Raw genomic sequence first — 18,080 nt, 5'->3', positions numbered from 1 at the left:
CCTGAATTAACTCTGTTCTAGGTCCACCTGCTTTACCCAGGTTGAGCAGCAGGCCGCTTCACAACGTGAGCATCTGGCTCCCTCTCCTGGCCAAAGTGAGAACAGCACCCATACTCACGCAGCGTCCGTCTGCAGAGGATTCAGGTACCGCCCTTGCTCCAGGTTCAGTCTGTACACTTCAGAGCTGCGAAGTGACGAGGGAAACGTTACCAGCAGGCAAGCTAGAACGAACTTTCCATTCATCTACTTACGTAAGTATAAACGGTATGGACATATGCAGATCACTAACGGCCACTACATATCTATAAAACTGACAAATTATCCTGTCTAAAAATAGCCATCTTATTTGTGGATTTGTTTATGTACAAAGCTTACTTAAAAAAGTGGTTTAAAATTTATTTAAAACACTCATCTGCCAAGGAAATAATACGAATCCATCAAGTAGAATATTATTTACAAATAACATACAGAATCCAAGATCCAAAAGTACATATAATATTTATCTAGCTGTACACATACAGAAGAGTAGAAGGAAATATAACACATAACAGGGCCCCAGGCTGTGGTGTAGTGGGTCAAGCTACCACCTGCGGCCCAGCATCCCACAGGGGCACCGGTTTAAGTCCCAGCTGCTCCACTTCCATCCCACCTCCCTGCTAATGCACCTGCGAAAGCAGTGGAAGATGCCCAAGTGCTGGGCCTTGCACCCATGTGGGGGACCTGGAAGAAGCTCCTGGCTCCTGGCTTTGGATTAACCCAGCTCCAGCTGTTGTGGCCATTCAGGGAGTGAACCAGTGGACAGAAGATCTCCCTCTCTAATCCAACTCTGCCTTTCAAATAAAATAAAAAAATAAACACTCCTAAAGGTTTCCTCTGGGTGGCACAATTATGGGTATATCTTTTTCTTTATAATTTTCTTTTAGTAAAAAGATTTATTACTTGTTTATTTATTTGAAAGGCAGAGTGACAGAGAGAGAGCTTCCATCGCTGGGTCACTTTCCAAATGACAATAGCTGAGGGAGGGCCAGGAAAAAGCCAGGCGCCAGGGGCTCCATCTGGGTCTCCCGTGTGGGTGGCGGGGACCCGGGTTCTGGGGCCATCCCCTGCTGCCTCCCAGCAGCACAACAGCAGACAGCTGGACAGGAAGTGGAGGTGTAACAAGCAGTGGCATGACACTGCACCACAAAGCCTGCCTCTTGTCTATACTTTGCTCTATTTTCCCAATTTTCTAGAATGAATGTGTATTGTTTTATAGTCATAGAAAAGGCAGCATTTAAAGTTAAGTCTTAGGAAACCGTGCAGTCGGGCTATGGACGCGACATCCCAGCAGCAGTGCCCTAGAGGTCCCCTACGCACCCCTCCAAATCTAGAGATCGCGAGCAGAAGCCCGGCGGGCAGCGTCCTCCCCTTCTGAAAGCCTGCCCCCCAACCCTTCCTAAGTAGAGTCCATAGCCACGTGTGACCCAAATCACAAACGTCCTGAAAGAAATTCACCTGGACACGGAACACAGGTAAGGCAAGAGCTGCGAGTTTTAGGAAGTAAACAGAAATCTGGGAAACTAAGAAACCACAACACGGTGAGTGGCCTTGGGGCTGGAAGCCGCCTCCCACGTCCCACGCCAGAGCCGCCTCCCACATCCCACCCCAGAGGCCGCATTCAGTTCCTGGCTCCAGCTTGCCACGAACGCACTCTGGGAGGCGGAGACAATGCTCCGGTAGCTGGGCCCCAGTGCCCACAGGGAGACTGGAACAACGAGAGTTCCAGACCCTTCTCTGGCCCTGTCCAGTCCTGGCTATTGCCAGCACTAGGGGTGAGACAGCAGACAGGGCTCTTTCTAGTCTGCCTGCTGCTCTCTGTCCTCTTCTCTCTCTACCCCCTTTTATTTATTTACTTTTTTAAATTTACTCATCTATTTGAAAGTCAGAGTTACACAGAGAGAGGAAAGGCAGAGAGAGAGAAGTCTTCCATCCACTGGGTCACTCCCCAACTGGCCACAACAGCTGGAGCTGCGCTATCCGAAGCCAGGAGCCAGGAGCTTCTTCTGGGTCTCCCACGCGGGTACAGGGGCCCAAGCACTTGGGCCATCTTCTGCTGCTTTCCCAGGACATAGCAGAGAGCTGGATCGGAAGTGGAACAGCTGGGTCTTGAGCCGGTGCCCACATGGGATGCCGGCACTTTAGGCCAGAGCGTTAACCCGCTGTGCCAGCCCCTCTAGGCCCTTTTTATTAAAATACTTGAACACACACACACACATACATACACCGTGTGGTGTGTCTCATGAACTGTGGCACCGGGCTATATGCCATGACCTGGCTTTTGCATTTCTCATGAGTATCTCCTGGTCGAACTACTATGATGAGTAACTATCATGGCTACTTCCAAAATCAGAAAAGATTTTACTAAGCAAACCAGTGGTGTCAGAGGGAGCGTTGCGGAGCAGCGGGTTAAGCCACGCTGGGGACGCCCGTGTTCCGTATCAGTGCTGACTGCTCTGCTTCCGATCCAGTGTCCTGCTAATGACCCGGGAGGCAGCAGACCGTGCCCGGGTGCTTGAGCCCTGCACCCAGGAGACCCAGAGGGAGTTCCTGACTCCTGGCTTTGCTCTGGTCCAGTCCCGGCGGTCGCAGCCATTGGGGAATGAACCAACGGATGGGTGAATTCATTCACTCACTCTGCCTTTCAAATAAATAAATAATCTTTATAAATCAATAAATTGCATGAATATGTAGAAAATTGGTTTTTTCATTTGCTTATTCCTTATTTTCTAAGTTTTATTTTTTTTACAATAACCACACATTTCTTTTTATTAAAACAGAAAGAAAATATACAGGAAATTCAAGAAGAGAAGCTGGCGGGTTGGGGCGGTGGGAGGAAACGCAGACAGGGGTTAGAGTCAATACCTCGCACCCACGAAGTACAGGTCGCAGGACGGATAGTGGTAGGAGAAATCTCTGCCGAACTTTGGTATTCGGGTTTTGTAGTAAAAACCTGACTGTGAGTGAAATTCAATGTATCTATCGTTATGTAGGAAGACAATCTGAAAATGAAACAAGAAAGTCAGGTGGCTCAGGTTTCTAGGTAAATGTCTGTCCCATCATCTCCGCAAGTGGCACAGGAAGAAAGCCTCTGCCCTCCCAACCTCCCCTCTAAACACAGGGCACCCTGCGCCGTGCTGACACAGCGCCCACGCCACGCGTGCTGACACAGCGCCACTCCACGCGTGCTGACACAGCCCCCACTCCACGCGTGCTGACACAGCCCCACTCCACGCGTGCTGACACAGCGCCACTCCACGCGTGCTGACACAGCCCCACTCCACGCGTGCTGACACAGCCCCCCATGCCACGCGTGCTGACACAGCCTCCACGCCACGTGTGCTGACACAGCCCCCACTCCACACGTGCTGACACAGCCCCCCACTCCACACGTGCTGACACAGCCCCCCACTCCACGCGTGCTGATACAGCCCCCCATGCCACGCGTGCTGACACAGCCCCCCACTCCACGCGTGCTGACACAGCCCCCCACTCCACGCGTGCTGATACAGCCCCCACTCCACGCGTGCTGACACAGCGCTACTCCATGCGTGCTGACACAGCCCCACTCCACGCGTCCTGACACAGCCCCCCACTCCACGCGTGCTGACACAGCCCCCACTCCACACGTGCTGACACAGCCCCCCACTCCACGTGTGCTGACAGTCCCCCACTCCACGCGTGCTGACACAGCCCCCACTCCACATGTGCTGATACAGCCCCCTACTCCACGTGTGCTGACACAGCCCCCACTCCACGCGTGCTGACACAGCCCCCCACTCCACGTGTGCTGACACAGCCCCCACTCCATGCGTGCTGATACAGCCCCCACTCCACACATGCTGACACAGCCCCCACACCATGCGTGCTGACACAGCCCCCCACTCCACACGTGCTAACACAGCCCCCACTCCACGCGTGCTGATACAGCCCCCACGCCACGCGTGCTGACACAGCCCCACTCCACGCGTGCTGACACAGCGCCACTCCACGCGTGCTGACACAGCCCCACTCCACGTGTGCTGACACAGCGCCACTCCACGCGTGCTGACACAGCCCCCACTCCACGCGGACAGCCTGTCTGCAGAGTGTCCCTTCTCACTGAAGCGCCGGACGCGCCCCTCATTCGTGGGCACTGCAGAGACCCCAGTGAGCCACTTCCTCTCTCACCGGGGAACACATTTTCATAATCCCCAGTTATCACACGGGCCCGAAAACCTGGTATAAACGTAACTTCAACATGCTACAAAGGCATCGTCAACCTCTGCGGGTGATACTGCAAGGTAAACTTACCAGTGTTCAGAGACAACGTCTTATAAAACTACATGTCTCAAAACACAGGATGGGGCCGGCACCATTTATTTATAAATAAAAAAATGTACCAAACCAAAAATCAAAAATATAACAGTAGAAAATCACAGGTCATGTATTACTACATATGATATAATCCATTTATCATAACATTACTTATTACAAAATAAATTCCACTCACTCATTTCTTGAGTACAACCAGTACAAACCAACACTACTGTACATACCTTTGAATAGTCATCAGACAAAATCTCAAAGGTGACAACTGAAAAAGAAACATGAAAAAAATACAATTATTAATGTTGAAAGTAAAGATGAATACAATTTTTTTCATTTTTGTCCTATATAAAATAAGAACAAAATTGCCACAGTGCCCCCAAAACACCAAGTGGGAAGTAAAAGCATATCACCTGAATTAGGCAACACCTTAACTACAGACACCTCACCTAGAGACCACCTCACCTACAGACACCTCACCTACAGACCACCTCACCTAGAGACCACCTCACCTACAGACACCTCGCCTACAGACACCTCACCCACAGACACCTCACCTACAGATCACCTCACCCACAGACCACCTCACCTACAGACACCTCACCTACAGATCACCTCACCTACAGACACCTCACCCACAGATCACCTCACCCACAGATCACCTCACTCACAGACCACCTCACCCACAGACCACCTCACCTACAGACACTTCACCTAGAGACCACCTCACCTAGAGACCTCACCTACAGACACCTCACCTACAGACCACCTCTCCCACAGACACCTCACTTACAGACCACCTCACCCACAGACCACCTCACCTAGAGACACCTCACCTACAGATCACCTCACCTACAGACACCTCACCTACAGATCACCTCACCCACAGACCACCTCACCTACAGACACCTCACCTACAGATCACCTCACCCACAGACACCTCACCTACAGATCACCTCACCCACAGACCACCTCACCTACAGACACCTCACCTACAGATCACCTCACCTACAGACACCTCACCCACAGATCACCTCACCCACAGACCACCTCACCTACAGACACCTCACCCACAGATCACCTCACCTACAGACACTTCACCTAGAGACCACCTCACCTAGAGACCTCACCTACAGACACCTCACCTACAGACCACCTCTCCCACAGACACCTCACTTACAGACCACCTCACCCACAGACCACCTCACCTAGAGACACCTCACCTACAGATCACCTCACCTACAGACACCTCACCCACAGATCACCTCACCCACAGATCACCTCACCCACAGACCACCTCACCCACAGATCACCTCACCTACAGACACCTCACCTAGAGACCACCTCACCCACAGACCACCTTACCTAGAGACCACCTCACCTAGAGATACCTCACCCACAGACCACCTCACCTACAGACCACCTCACCTACAGACACCTCACCCACAGATCACCTCACCTACAGACACTTCACCTAGAGACCACCTCACCTAGAGACCTCACCTACAGACACCTCACCTACAGACCACCTCACCTACAGACAACTCACCTAGAGACCACCTCACCTAAAGACCTCACCTAGAGACACCTCACCCACAGACCACCTCACCTAGACACCTCACCCACAGACCACCTCACCTACAGACACCTCACCTAGAGACCACCTAGAGACACCTCACCCACAGACACCTCACCCACAGACCACCTCACCCAGAAACCACCTCACCTACAGACCACCTCACCTACAGAGCACCTTACCCAGAGACCACCTCAACTAGAAATCACTTCAATTAGAGACCCACTCAACTAGATTTTTGGCAAAAGGGAGGCAAAGTCATGAAACAGAATGACTTCTAAACTTTGCTACTGTTTTTCTGAGATGCTCAAAACAAAATAATTTTCAAGACTTTCTAATGTTTACATTAAAGAACATTAAAAATTGTTGCTTACAAAAACAATAACTTTACTATTTCACAGTTCTGCTAAACAAAAATTAAAAGTGAAAACAGCCATTTTTATACAGTGGTACACAGAGATGCGACTGTCTTCAGACAGCAAGGGGTGAAACAAGCTAGGAGAGTGTGCTCCTATTTCCACGGGACACATTCCCTATTAACTTTTCCTTCACACACTAGGCCCAATGACAAAAGCACCTGAACTTACCTCATTTCAACTTGCCCCCCCGATAGCCAAAGATTTTAGCACGGACCTCCACACTGTTCATGGAAAATGGAGCTCAAAGCTAAGTTCAGAGGCAGGCGTGGAGGCCGAGAGGATGCCTGAACGCCCTGTGGGGGAGCTCCCTCCAGCTTTGAGGTCAGCTTCCTGCTAACGCGGCCCCGGGAGGCTGCAGGGAGACCTGCAGAGATACTCTGTGCTCACTGGGTCCCTGCCACCCACATCGGAGACCTGGACCGAGTTCCTAGCTCCTGGTTCTGGCCCAGCCCAGTCCCAGCTGCTGCAGGCATTTGGGGAGTCGACCAATGAGTTCAAGGGCTCTGTTTCTCAAATTAAGAAGAAAAACAAAACAAAACAAAACAAAACCCAGAAACGCACGCGTACTCGTGTAAACCCCTTGGCCTGCGAGGCTCCATGGACGCCGCTCCTGGGACAATGCTACAGTGTGCAGCTGGGGCGGGGGTGGGGGGGTGTCTGAAATGCTCAGAAGCCGTTTCCTCTGGCCAGCAGCAGCAGGGGAAGTCAGTAGCCCAGCCGCACACGCAGGGCCCGAGGCCGTGATGAGGAGCGAGGCGGCCTCCAGGAGCTGAGCCTGCTGCAAAACCCCAGGACCGCCAGTCCTGCAGCCACTACCACCGAGTTCTGCCAGACACGTGAAGGATCGGGGAAGCAGGTTCTCACCCAGTGTCTCCAGAAGAGCCGCACCCGGCCGACGCCAGGGTCAGGTCTGGACCCAGAAGGGCCGGCGCAGACCCAAGACCTACAGAGCTGCAAGCTACTGAAGGGATGTTTCCAGCCCCTCAGTTGTGATAATTTGCTATTTCACCATCGAAAGCGAACATACAAATCAAAAATGAGAAAAGCACACAAACCGAGGAGCCGTCTTGGGGGTGGGCGTTGCGGCACAACGGGTTAAGTCGCCACCTCTGTGGCCTGCATCCCAACTCACAGCACTGGCTAAGTCCCAGTCCCTCCACCTCCAATCAGGTTCCCTGCTAATGAGCCTGCAATACCGGCAGATGATGGAGGCCTAAGTTCCTGGTCCCTGCCACCCACACAAGAGGTTCAAATGGAGATACGGGCTCCTAGCTTTGCTCTGGCCCAGCCCTAGTCACTGCAGCCATTTGGAGTGAATCAGTACATAGAAGATCAATCGATAGATCGATCTCTCTCTCCCTCCCTCCCTTGCTACTCTGCCTTTTAAATAAGTCTTTTTTTTTTTTTTTAAGCTATTTTCATCAAGTCAGTGTTAGCCTCTTACCTTCCGAATCCAAACACCTTTCAAACTTCAAGGATAACTGATAGGTGTCATAGCAGCGAACCCGAGGTTTATATGTTCCTATAAAAAAAGTTACATGATGCAAAATCAAGAAACTGAAAAACACACTTCACAGTCAGCACCCAGACGGCTGGCGAGGGTGCCCTCTCCACTCAGGGGTAGGCAGCACTAATCACAGCAAATGAAAGGAAAGGAAAGCAGCCCCTCCCAAATGTCCCACGGGGAAACTGAACACAAATCAACAAGGAGCGCCCAGAAGATGGAAACACGATAATTAATGGACTTCCCAGTGAGTCTAATCAAAGTAGATTCAACACGCAATACCCTCTACAAACTCTACTTAGACAGCAGGCAGCAGAGACAGAGAGGGAGCCAGCTCCTCCACCAGCGGTTCCCTCTCCAAATGGCTGCTCAACCAGCTCCGGGTCAGGCCAAAGCCCGGAGCCGGAACTCCATCCAGACCTCCCATCCCCCACACGATGGCAGGGGCCGAAGTACTTGGTCGTCTTCCACTGCCTTCCCAGGGAGCCGGACTGGAAGCAGAGCAGCTGGGACTTGAACCAGATCTCTGAGATGGGACGCTGAGGTTGCAAGTGCAGTTTAGCCAGTATGCCACAACACACGCCCTGAAATACTTCTTACACATCAGAATGGCCAAGACGGAAACAGTTAATATCTGTGTTGGGAGGGTTAAAAGTAAGTACTTTCAGGACTGGTGCTGTGGGTTGTGACACTGGCGCCCCAAATCAGAGCACCAGTTCAAGTCCAGGCTGCTCTGCTTCCAACCCAGCTTCTCAGGGTACCTGGGAAAGCAACAGACGACGGCCCAGGCCCTTGGCCCTGACACCCACATGGGAGACTCCGATGGGGTTCCAGTGGACGGAGGGTCTCTCTCTCTCTTCGTTCCCACCCCCTCTGTTGCACTGCCTTCCAAACAAATAAACAAACATTTACAAATAAAGAAGTAAGCATGTTCGTCCACTGCAGTTGATCAGTGTACACGACAACTCGTCTAGAGGACAGCCCAGCACACGCTGAAGCTGATGACCACGCGCCTCCGTCTACAGTAACTTACAGACACAGAGCGCCCCCTGCAGCACTATTGGTAAACGGCCACCGCGGGGAAATGAGGTCAGTCCACACAGGGCTCAGGGCACAGGGCACAGGCAGGCCTGCCACTCCTGTCAGGAGCTGCCAAGTGGAAGGGGGAGGAAGGGAGCAGAGACCGGGCGAGCGCGGAAGAACGGGCGCTCGACCCCGAAGTCGGCACCCTAAACAAGAGGCCTCTGCACGCAGCAGTCGGCGTTAGCAATGCCAACGCTGCCAGCTGCTCTTGCACATCTCACCTTCGTATTTCTGTGATGCTTCCATTTTGTATAAGTTTATCACGTTGTGATCAGGTGAAAAAGTCATTTTAAAAACAAATAAAGACATCCTAAAAAGAAGGAAGTGGTCCCATGTTTTCTGGCACAGATCAAAGCCCCAAAATCTCATTTTAAGAAAAGAAACTTAAAAAACAAAACAAAACAAAACAAAACAAAACAAAACAAAACAAAACAAAACAAAAAAACAGTAACCTGTGGTGTGATACCCATCCTAGCATTCCATACATGATTTGAAAGACTGCAAGCTTATATAAAACTCCCACGTGTACATGCAGGGCCCACTTTCCCTTTTAATTGGGAGCGTGTTTGCTTTTGTCTCTTACTTCTGATCATTTAAAAGGCTTGCACGTATCACTCTGGCCGTCAGAAAAGAAAGTGGCTGGAAACGTACGTCGCCCCTCTATGTCTCACGCCTCTTCCACAAGCGCCAGTGCAGACTAACAGTGTCACTGAGCACAGACCTGGCTGTGGCAGGGTCACAAGCAGGAACCCGAGCCCGGTTAGTTCCCGGGCGTCAGTCCTTAGCACATCCCCCGGGTCATGAAAGGCTTTTACGAGTCAATCTTACTCCGCTGGTTCGCAGCCACGAGGCCGGAACACCAAAGGCAATCTGAGGAAGGCGGATACAGAGATCAAAGGAAGACCCGCCAGGGAATCAAATGGGGAAGCAAATGACAACCAGGTCCCCTCCCCTCGGCAGCAGAGAGGCCTCTGGAACTGGCCAAGAAGGCCACCACACCCGTGCTGTTCCACGCGGCAGCCAGCATGGACGGCTATGAACGTGAAGATGAAATCAAATCTAAAGTTCAGTCCCACATTCTCACTAGCCATGTTTCACGTATTCTTTAGGAAATACTTCTTTTTACAATAAAAATAAAACCAAAGGATTGTTGAGGCCGGCATTGTGGCGCAGCAGGTTAAAGCCCCAGCCAGCAGTGTCAGCATCCCATAGGGCGCCAGTTCGAGTCCCGGCTGCTCCACTTCTGATCCAGAGCTCTGCTGCAGCCTGGGAAAACAGCAGAAGATGGCCCAAGTGCTTGGGCCCCTGCACCCGCGTGGGAGACCTGGAGGAGGCTCCTGGCCCCTGGCTTTGGATCAGCTCAGTTCTGGCCGTTGCAGTCATTTGGAGAGTGAACCAGCAGATAAAAGACCTCTCTCTCTCTCTCTCTGGCTCTACCTCTCTCTACAACATTTTCAAATAAATAAAAATAAACCTTTAAAAAACAAACAGAACAAAAGCATTCTGAATAAGAGGAAAGGCAGCGCAAGCATTGGTCTAGCAGCTAAGATGCTGGTGAGACGCCCGCTCCCCACGTGGAGCTCCTCCTGGGTTGGATCCTGGACACCAGCTCCTGACTCCAGCTTCCTCCCAATGCAGACCCTGGGAGGCAGCAGTGACGGCTCCCGTGGTGGGGTTTCTGCCACTCGTGGTGGGGTTTCTGCCACTCGTGTAGGCCATCACAAACCTAATGAGGGCACAAACCCGGATAGCGTTCCAACTCCTGCCCACTGGAGGCATTAGGGGACCAAGCCAGCAGATGACCAATTTCTTTGAAAGGCAGAGTTGGGGGTTGGGGGAGATGGAAACAGGGAGACAGAGAAAGAGAGAGAGAGAGAATCTTCCAACCACTGGTTCATTCCCCAAATGACCACAATGGCCAGAGCTGGGCTAGGCCGAAGCCAGCAATAAGGAATTTCTGGGTTTCCCATGTGGGTGCAGGGGCCCAAGGACTTGGGCCATCTTCCACTGCTTTCCCAGGCCATAGCAGGGAGAGGAATAGAAGTGGAGCAGCCGGGACAGGAACCAGTGCCCATATGTGATGCCAGCGTGGCAGGCAATGCCTTAACCTGCTACACCACAATGCCTGCCCCTATAAATAATTGTTTTAAAAGTAGAAATGGAAACAATTAACTTTGCCAGGGAATGTAAAATGATTTCATAAAAGAAAACGTAATTTAATAGATATAACCTCTTACCTAATCTGTCTCCCAGCTCTCTGTGAGCTTGGACAAGCTACTTGTTATCTCTTGATCAAAACAAATTAAGTTTCTGAACATAAAATTGTAGGCCAGTATCAGGAGAGACAACCATTAACTCAGAAAAAACCAGCCTGGGGGCCTGCGCTGTGGCACAGCAGGGAAAGCCTGCCACCTGCAGTGCCAGCATCCCATATGGGCGCTGGTTCGGGTCCCAACTGCTCCACTTCCCTTCCAGCTCTCTGCTATGGCCTGGGAAAGCAGCAGAAGATGGCCTAAGCACTTGGGCCCCTGCACCACGTGGGAGATCTGGAAGAAGCTCCTGGCTCCTGGCTTTGGATTGTCTCGGCTCTGCCATTTCATCCAATTGGGAAGTGAACCAGTGGATGGAGGACCTCTCTCTTTCTCTCTCTCTCTCTCTCTCTGCCTCTCCTTCTCTCTCTGTGTAACTCTGACTTTCAAATAAATAAATAAATCTTTGGAAAAAAACACCAGCCTGAGGTGTATGCACGTACACATGCAGGAAGGGATCAAGAGACGTGGTGGAAACGAAACAGGGGGAAGCTGTTACAGCCAAATGTGCAGACAACGCACGGGACGCAGGCACCGGAAGCCCAGCCAGGCTGGCTGAGTTCAACACTGTGACACGCTGAAAGTTCCCGTGTTTCATGATGTTTTTGACCATGATTAATATTGTTAATGCAAAATCTCCGTATTAGAACCTGATACATAAAGTCATGTTAGAAGTGACCTTTCCTGTGCCCTCATTCACTGCTGGTGGCACTGTCAGTGTTAGGATCAATTCGGAACAGGCCTGTTGGCTTCCTGTAAGACTAAACCTGCACCTACCGATGACCCAGCAATTCCACTCCAAAGAATTTATCAAAGACAAGCAGAGCACATGCACACAAAACTGACTTCAAAAAGACTGCGCTTAGTGCTTTATTATTAACAAGCAAAAAATGGAAACAGCCCAGGTGAACATCAAATGGAGACGGGTGAGCAGGCTGTGGCATATTCACATGATGGAAGCCACTGACACACAGAGCAACGGGGACGAGTCCAGGCACCGACAAAACCCCAGCTGTGCTGTCTCGTGCACACAGAACACACAGGGAAGTCCTGAAGCAGACTCAACTTGTCCGCGTGATGAAAAGCAAGACAGAGCTGCAGGGCACACAGGAGTTCTCTCAATCTGAGTCCCAGCTGCTTCACTTCCAATACAACTCCCTGCCAATGCGCCTGGGAAAGCAGCAGAGGACGGCCCAAGTGCTCGGGCCCCTGCACCCACATGCGAGACCCGGAAGAAGCTCCTGCCTCCAGCCTAGCCCAGCCTGGGTCACTGCGGCCATTTGGGGAGCAAACCAGCAGGTGGAAGACCTCGATCTCTTCCTCTCTCTCTCTGAAACTCTGCCTTTCAAATATATAAAATAAATCTTAAAAATAAATAGATAAAAAATATTTTAAAAACCCTAACATTAACTCTAGTTAATGACACACGTGCTGAGCTATTAGGAGTAAAATACAGTGTGCTGAAATCTGCTACTTGTCCTGAAATGCATCAGAAAACCAGGCGGACGGATGCAGACACGTGACAAAGCAAGTACAGTGACCACTTACTGCAGAACCTAGGTACTGGGTAAGTGGTGTTCACGGTACATTTCTTCAACATCTATATATTTCTGAATCTTTTATAATAAAATGTCAGGGGAAGAGAAGTGATCTTTCCCACCAAAGTATTTCCTTCTATAAAATGTACGTAAATCATAACCGAGAAGATGCTCACCAGTTGCTAAAATATACTGTCCATCTTTTGACACCTTGATAGTGGTACACACGGTAGGCATTTCAAAATCCTGAATAAGTTCAATTCTTCTACGGACATCTACAAAAAAAAGAAAGAAAGAAAGGATAATTAGTTTAACTAATGCATGCTTGCTCTTTATCACAGAAAGATATAACATGCAGAGTGGTCACAGCACGCCACGTCTCAAGTGCTTCCCAGTCCGCGGAACGCCCAGAGCTCACCCTTCAGACAGAAGACAGTGCAGGCATCTGTGCCACCACCAAGGTGTCACTCAGGGCCCACATCTCAAATCAGAGGGACTGGGTTTGTTTGGTCCCAGCTCTGCTTCCAAGTCCAGCTTCCTGCTGGCGCACACCCTGGGAAGCAGCAGGAAGTGGATCAAGCCCTTTGGTCCCCACCACCCTGTGAAAGACCTAGGTTGGGTTGCAGCTCCTGGTTTTGGCCTGGCCCAGTCCCAGCTGTTGTGGGCTTCTGGGAGTAAATTAACAGATGGAAGGCCTGCGTCTGTCCCGGTCTTTAAAATAAAGAAATTTTTTTTTAAAAAAAAGTCTTTTTTTCAACTCATACATTATTTTTCTAAGTGAAATATTTTATTTTTACTTTTTAGAAAAGAAAAAGCATCACTGCAATTTAAAAGCAATTCCACAATAGTGTATGAAAATCTACTTCTAACATCTGGATAAGGAGCGAACAGAACAAACATTAAAACACTATCAGGGGCCGGCGCCGTGGCTCACTAGGCTAATCCTCCGCCTATGGCGCCGGCACACCGGGTTCTAGTCCCGGTCGGGGCGCCAGATTCTGTCCAGGTTGCCCCTCTTCCAGGCCAGCTCTCTGCTGTGGCCTGGGAGTACAGTGGAGGATGACCCAAGTCCTTGGGCCCTGCACCCCATGGGAGACCAGGAGAAGCACCTGGCTCCTGGCTTCAGTTCAGCGTGGTGCACTGGCTGCGGCGGCCATTGGAGGGTGAACCAACGTCAAAGGAAGACCTTTCTCTCTGTCTCTCTCTCTCACTTCCACTCACTCTGCCTGTCAAAAAAAAAAAAAAAAAAAAAAAAAAAAAAAAAAAAAAAAAAACCACTATCAGGGCCAGCGCTGTGGCTCAGAGCCGGCATCCCATAGGGTGCTGGTTTCAGTCCTGGCTGCTCCTCTTCCGATCCAGCTCTCTGCTATGGCCTGGGAAAGCAGCAGAGGATGGCCCAAGTACTTGGGCCCCTGTACCCATGTGGGAGACCAGGAAGAGGCTCCTGGCTTCGGATTGGCCCAGCTCCCTCCATTGCAGCCATTTGGGGAGTGAACCAGCAGATGGAAGACCCTTCTCTCCCTCTCTCTCTCTCTCTCCCTCTCCCTCTGACTGTCTATAACTCTACCTCTCAAATAAATAAGTAAAATCTTCATACAAAAAAAAAAAAAAAATCTCTTAAAACCACTATCATTACCCAGTTAGGCCAAGAACTAAGTCTTCTTATACAAGTCCAGGATCTCTTATTGAAAAGTTTGGGACCAGAAAGAAGTGTTTCCAATTGCAGATTTTTTGGGATTTTAGAATATCTGTATATACATAATGAAGTACCTTAGGGATGGGACCCAAGTCTAAACATGAAATTCAAATATGTCTCACGTACACCCACACACACCTTATACACACTTCCTGAAGGCAATTCTATGTGATATTTTTAGTGCGCTTCTGTTTTGGCTGCAACCATCACTCGAAGCCAGGTATGGAATTTACCACTAGTGGTGTCAGTCAGCAAAAAACTTCCGATTTTAAAGCATCTGGATTTTCGATTAGGAATGCTCAACCAATGAACAACGTTTTTCCCGTACACAGTCTGAATCTGCTTTGTTACACATGAGAACATGGGACCTGGGTGACCAGATGAAATAAGAATCTAAACGGCAATGAAGCAGCTCTGTGTTGTACTCTGACTTGGATTTTTAACCGACCACCTTCAGTACCATAAAGAGGCCATCTTCCCAAGATACTTGCCTTGAGGCATTTAGCGCTGGGATCTCAGAGAGCAAGCTAAGATAAATCTGCTTTTCTATATGACAACTTGCAAGGGAGAAACTCAAATGAAGATCTGTTCACCAAAATGATTTACACTACAAACTGGCATTATAGTCCTAAATCAAAATGCTCTCTGAGGATGAGTCACCGACACTGACAAGAATGCCCGCAGCCCATGTCAGAGTGTCCAGGTTCAAGCCCCAGCTCCTGTCCAAGTACCAGCTGCTGCTGATGCACGCTGTGGGATGCTGGTGATGGCTCAAGTAGGTGGGTTCCTGTCCCAACATGGGAGACCTGGACTGGGTTCCTAGCTCCCAGAATGACCCAGCCACAGCTACTGCACGCATTTAGGTAATGAACCAGCGGACGACAGCTCTCTGTCATCTGTCGGTCTGCCTCTGCCTCTCAAATAAATAGATAAATAAATAATTTTTTTATAAAGATTTATTTATTTATTTGAAAGTCAGAGTTACACAGAGAGAGAAGGAAAGGCAGAGAGACAGAGAGAGAAAGGTCTTCCATCCACTGGTTCACTCCCTAATTGGCCGCAACAGCCAGAGCTGAGCCAATCCGAAGGCAGGAGCCAGGAGCCTCCTCCAGGTCTCCCATGTGGGTGCAGGGGCCCAAGGACTTGGACCACCTTCCACTGCTTTCCTAGGATATAGCAGAGAGCTGGATCAGAAGTGGAGCAGCTGGGACTTGAACCGGTGCCCATATGGAATGCCAGCACTGCAGGTGGCAGCTTCACCTGCTACGTCACAGCACCGGCCCCAAATAAATAATTAAAAAAAAATCTTCTACAAAGATTTTTTATTGTTCATACTCATATTTGTATATCCAATATGTAAAATTACTTTGTCCAAAGATAAAATGCTTATTCTCTATATCTCAAAAACTGACAAATGGATTCAACCAACAGAAAAAGCTTTTGCTGCACATGAGAATGAGACAATCACGATCCTTCTGGGTCCCCCATAGGGGCGCTGGTTATGTCCCAGCTGCTCCTCTTCCAGTCCAGCTCTCTGCTGTGGCCTGGGAAAGCAGTGGAAGATGGCCCAAGTGCTTGGGCCCCTGCACCTACGTGGTAGACCAGGAAGAGGCTCCTGGCTCCTGGCTTCAACCTGCTCTGCTCCAGCCATTGCGGCCATGTGGAGAGTGAAACAGCAGATGGAAGACCTCTCTCTGTCTCTCCCTCTTTCTGTCTACAACTATGCCTCTCAAGTAAATAAATAAATCTTAAGAAAAGAAGAAGAAGGAAAAGGACAAACAGGTTTATTTCCACCGTACTGATTCCACTGCCTTCTGTAAGCCTCACTGTGTGCGGCCCTGTGGCACGGGTGGGTCACCGACAACACTCACCGACATCCTTCTTCTGCAGCGCTCTCTTCTTCCGATCAGAAAGCCACTTGGAGAAAACAGAGAGACGATTTTAACACACTCTACCTCGGTTGCTTTCTGCCTGCAGTAACAGCACCTGCTCATATAAAAATTCAAACTCTAGAGGAGGATGTAACTTAGAAAATGAAAATCTATAATCCTAACCGACGGCTACCAAATCTTCCGGATCTCTTTCCTTGAATATACTTCCACTTATTAAATAATAATTTTTTGAGCTACCATGTTTAACACAAGAGAAAACTAATTCACCTGACCAACCCAGGGAAAGCAATAAGCCTCATATATGGTGCGTTCCAGCTAAGACATAAACAGCCAAATCTATTTAAGTGAAATTTCAAAAGGAAAGAAAGCATTAAGACGAAAGTTTCATCTAGCAATACAGAAATCAGGTAAATAACTGGTCAAATTGCTGACACTGATGAAGAAAGGGTACTTCTACGGTCCCGTGCTCTGATGGCACCGATGGCAGACTGTACTCCTGCACCCCGTCTAGCAAGGGGCACTTCCACTGCACTTGTCAGTAGGGCTACCGGAAACAGGGGGTCTCAGCAGGGGCAGTCCGCCTCCCAGAGGACATCAGCAACTCCTGGGACGCTTTCGGCTGTCACTAGAGGTATGCCCGCACCCCGAGGACAGAGGCCACACGCTGCGGGACAGCCACCCCAGACCGTCACCAACGGCAAGGCTTCAGCCCTCCCTGAAGCAAGGAGAAGCAAGCGCGCCACTCAGCAGACACCATCTCTAAAAGCAGACGCGATGCAGAACCTGGGCCAGGCCGCGGCATCCGGCCTCTGGGACACACTCGGGACCCGAGCTGAGCGCCGCGGCGGTGTCCACGCCGGACAGGGCGGGAGAGCCGGAGCCGGCCATCGCCCTCAGCCCGGCGTGCCTCTGGCTCCCTGGCACTCGTGTTCAGCTCCCGGGGAAGCTGGGGGACTTCCCAGGCACACGTGTATCCGGGTGCATCAGCCTGTGGCAGCAGGAAGGTCTACGCCACGGCTCCCGCCCCGACCAGCATCCAGCGTTCTGAGGGAGCTACTCAAGGAAGGGGCGGCCCTTCCGGGAACAGGGTCCTACGTAGGGGGCAGAGAGGGGGCCGGGACCTGGGAGGGCCAGAATCCCTGACCCGGCACAGGTGGGGAGCGAGGCCCGGCCGGGAGCTGTCCCACAAACGGACAAGCAGGCAGCATGGCACGGGACAAAGGAGCCTGAGGGTCAGCCCAGACGAAAGGCGGAGTGATGGAGAGAGAGCGAGCGAGAGCGAGATCTCCCATTCACTGGTGCACTCCCCAAATGCCCACAATACTCCAGGCGGGGCCAGGCTGAAGCCAGGAGCCGCCTGCTGGGCAGTGAACCAGCGGATGGAAGCTCTCTTTCAAAGAAACGACGTGGGCCATCCTCTGTGCTGCCCCAGGCACTGGCAGGAAGCTGGGCTGGCACTCGCGCACAGCGCGCCAGGCAGCCCAAGTGGCGCTGCACCTGCTACACCTCCAGACCGCCCCACGCCGAGCGCTGACGCTGTACCCCGCCCGCTCACTCACTCTCCATCATCCTTTCCCCCCGTGACACATGCGCTCCGGATGCCGCACTTACGACGGGGCCGCCTGCACAGCTTAGCTTCTCAGGAGCGTGCACAGAACGAGGGAGTGACGAATGAGAAGACGCGGGAGACGTGCCATTCCTGACACCGGGAATGCGGAG

The 18,080-nt window shown here is 50.9% G+C and overlaps 1 protein-coding gene across 7 annotated transcripts in view; it reads right to left on the bottom strand.

Moving 5' to 3' along the window:
* NOL10 (nucleolar protein 10) overlaps positions 1 to 18,080 on the bottom strand; it is a 99,908-nt gene that overhangs the window by 81,167 nt on the left and 661 nt on the right. For 4 of the 7 annotated variants that reach the window (XR_016230584.1, XM_002722390.6, XM_089327843.1 and 1 more), the window contains exons 2-7: positions 16,341 to 16,386; positions 12,950 to 13,048; positions 7,784 to 7,861; positions 4,575 to 4,612; positions 2,902 to 3,038; positions 119 to 184 (exon numbers count right to left, since the gene is read on the bottom strand). Coding sequence is in view for 4 of the 7 variants with exons in the window: in XM_002722390.6 (XP_002722436.3) it covers positions 119 to 184; positions 2,902 to 3,038; positions 4,575 to 4,612; positions 7,784 to 7,861; positions 12,950 to 13,048; positions 16,341 to 16,386 (464 nt within the window). In the remaining 3 variants the exon portion in view is untranslated. Of the gene's footprint in view, positions 1 to 118; positions 185 to 2,901; positions 3,039 to 4,574; positions 4,613 to 7,783; positions 7,862 to 12,949; positions 13,049 to 16,340; positions 16,456 to 18,080 lie in introns of all 7 variants that reach the window. The other 3 variants (XM_008249836.5, XM_089327839.1, XM_089327837.1) reach the window with 2 other exon arrangements.

This window comes from Oryctolagus cuniculus, chromosome 2 (genome assembly GCF_051225735.1).
Source record: "Oryctolagus cuniculus isolate XC-2025 breed Fujian yellow rabbit chromosome 2, ASM5122573v1, whole genome shotgun sequence".
NCBI lineage: Eukaryota > Metazoa > Chordata > Mammalia > Lagomorpha > Leporidae > Oryctolagus > Oryctolagus cuniculus.
Note: the sequence above shows the minus strand (reverse complement) of the source record. Positions and strands in the feature narration are given on the sequence as shown.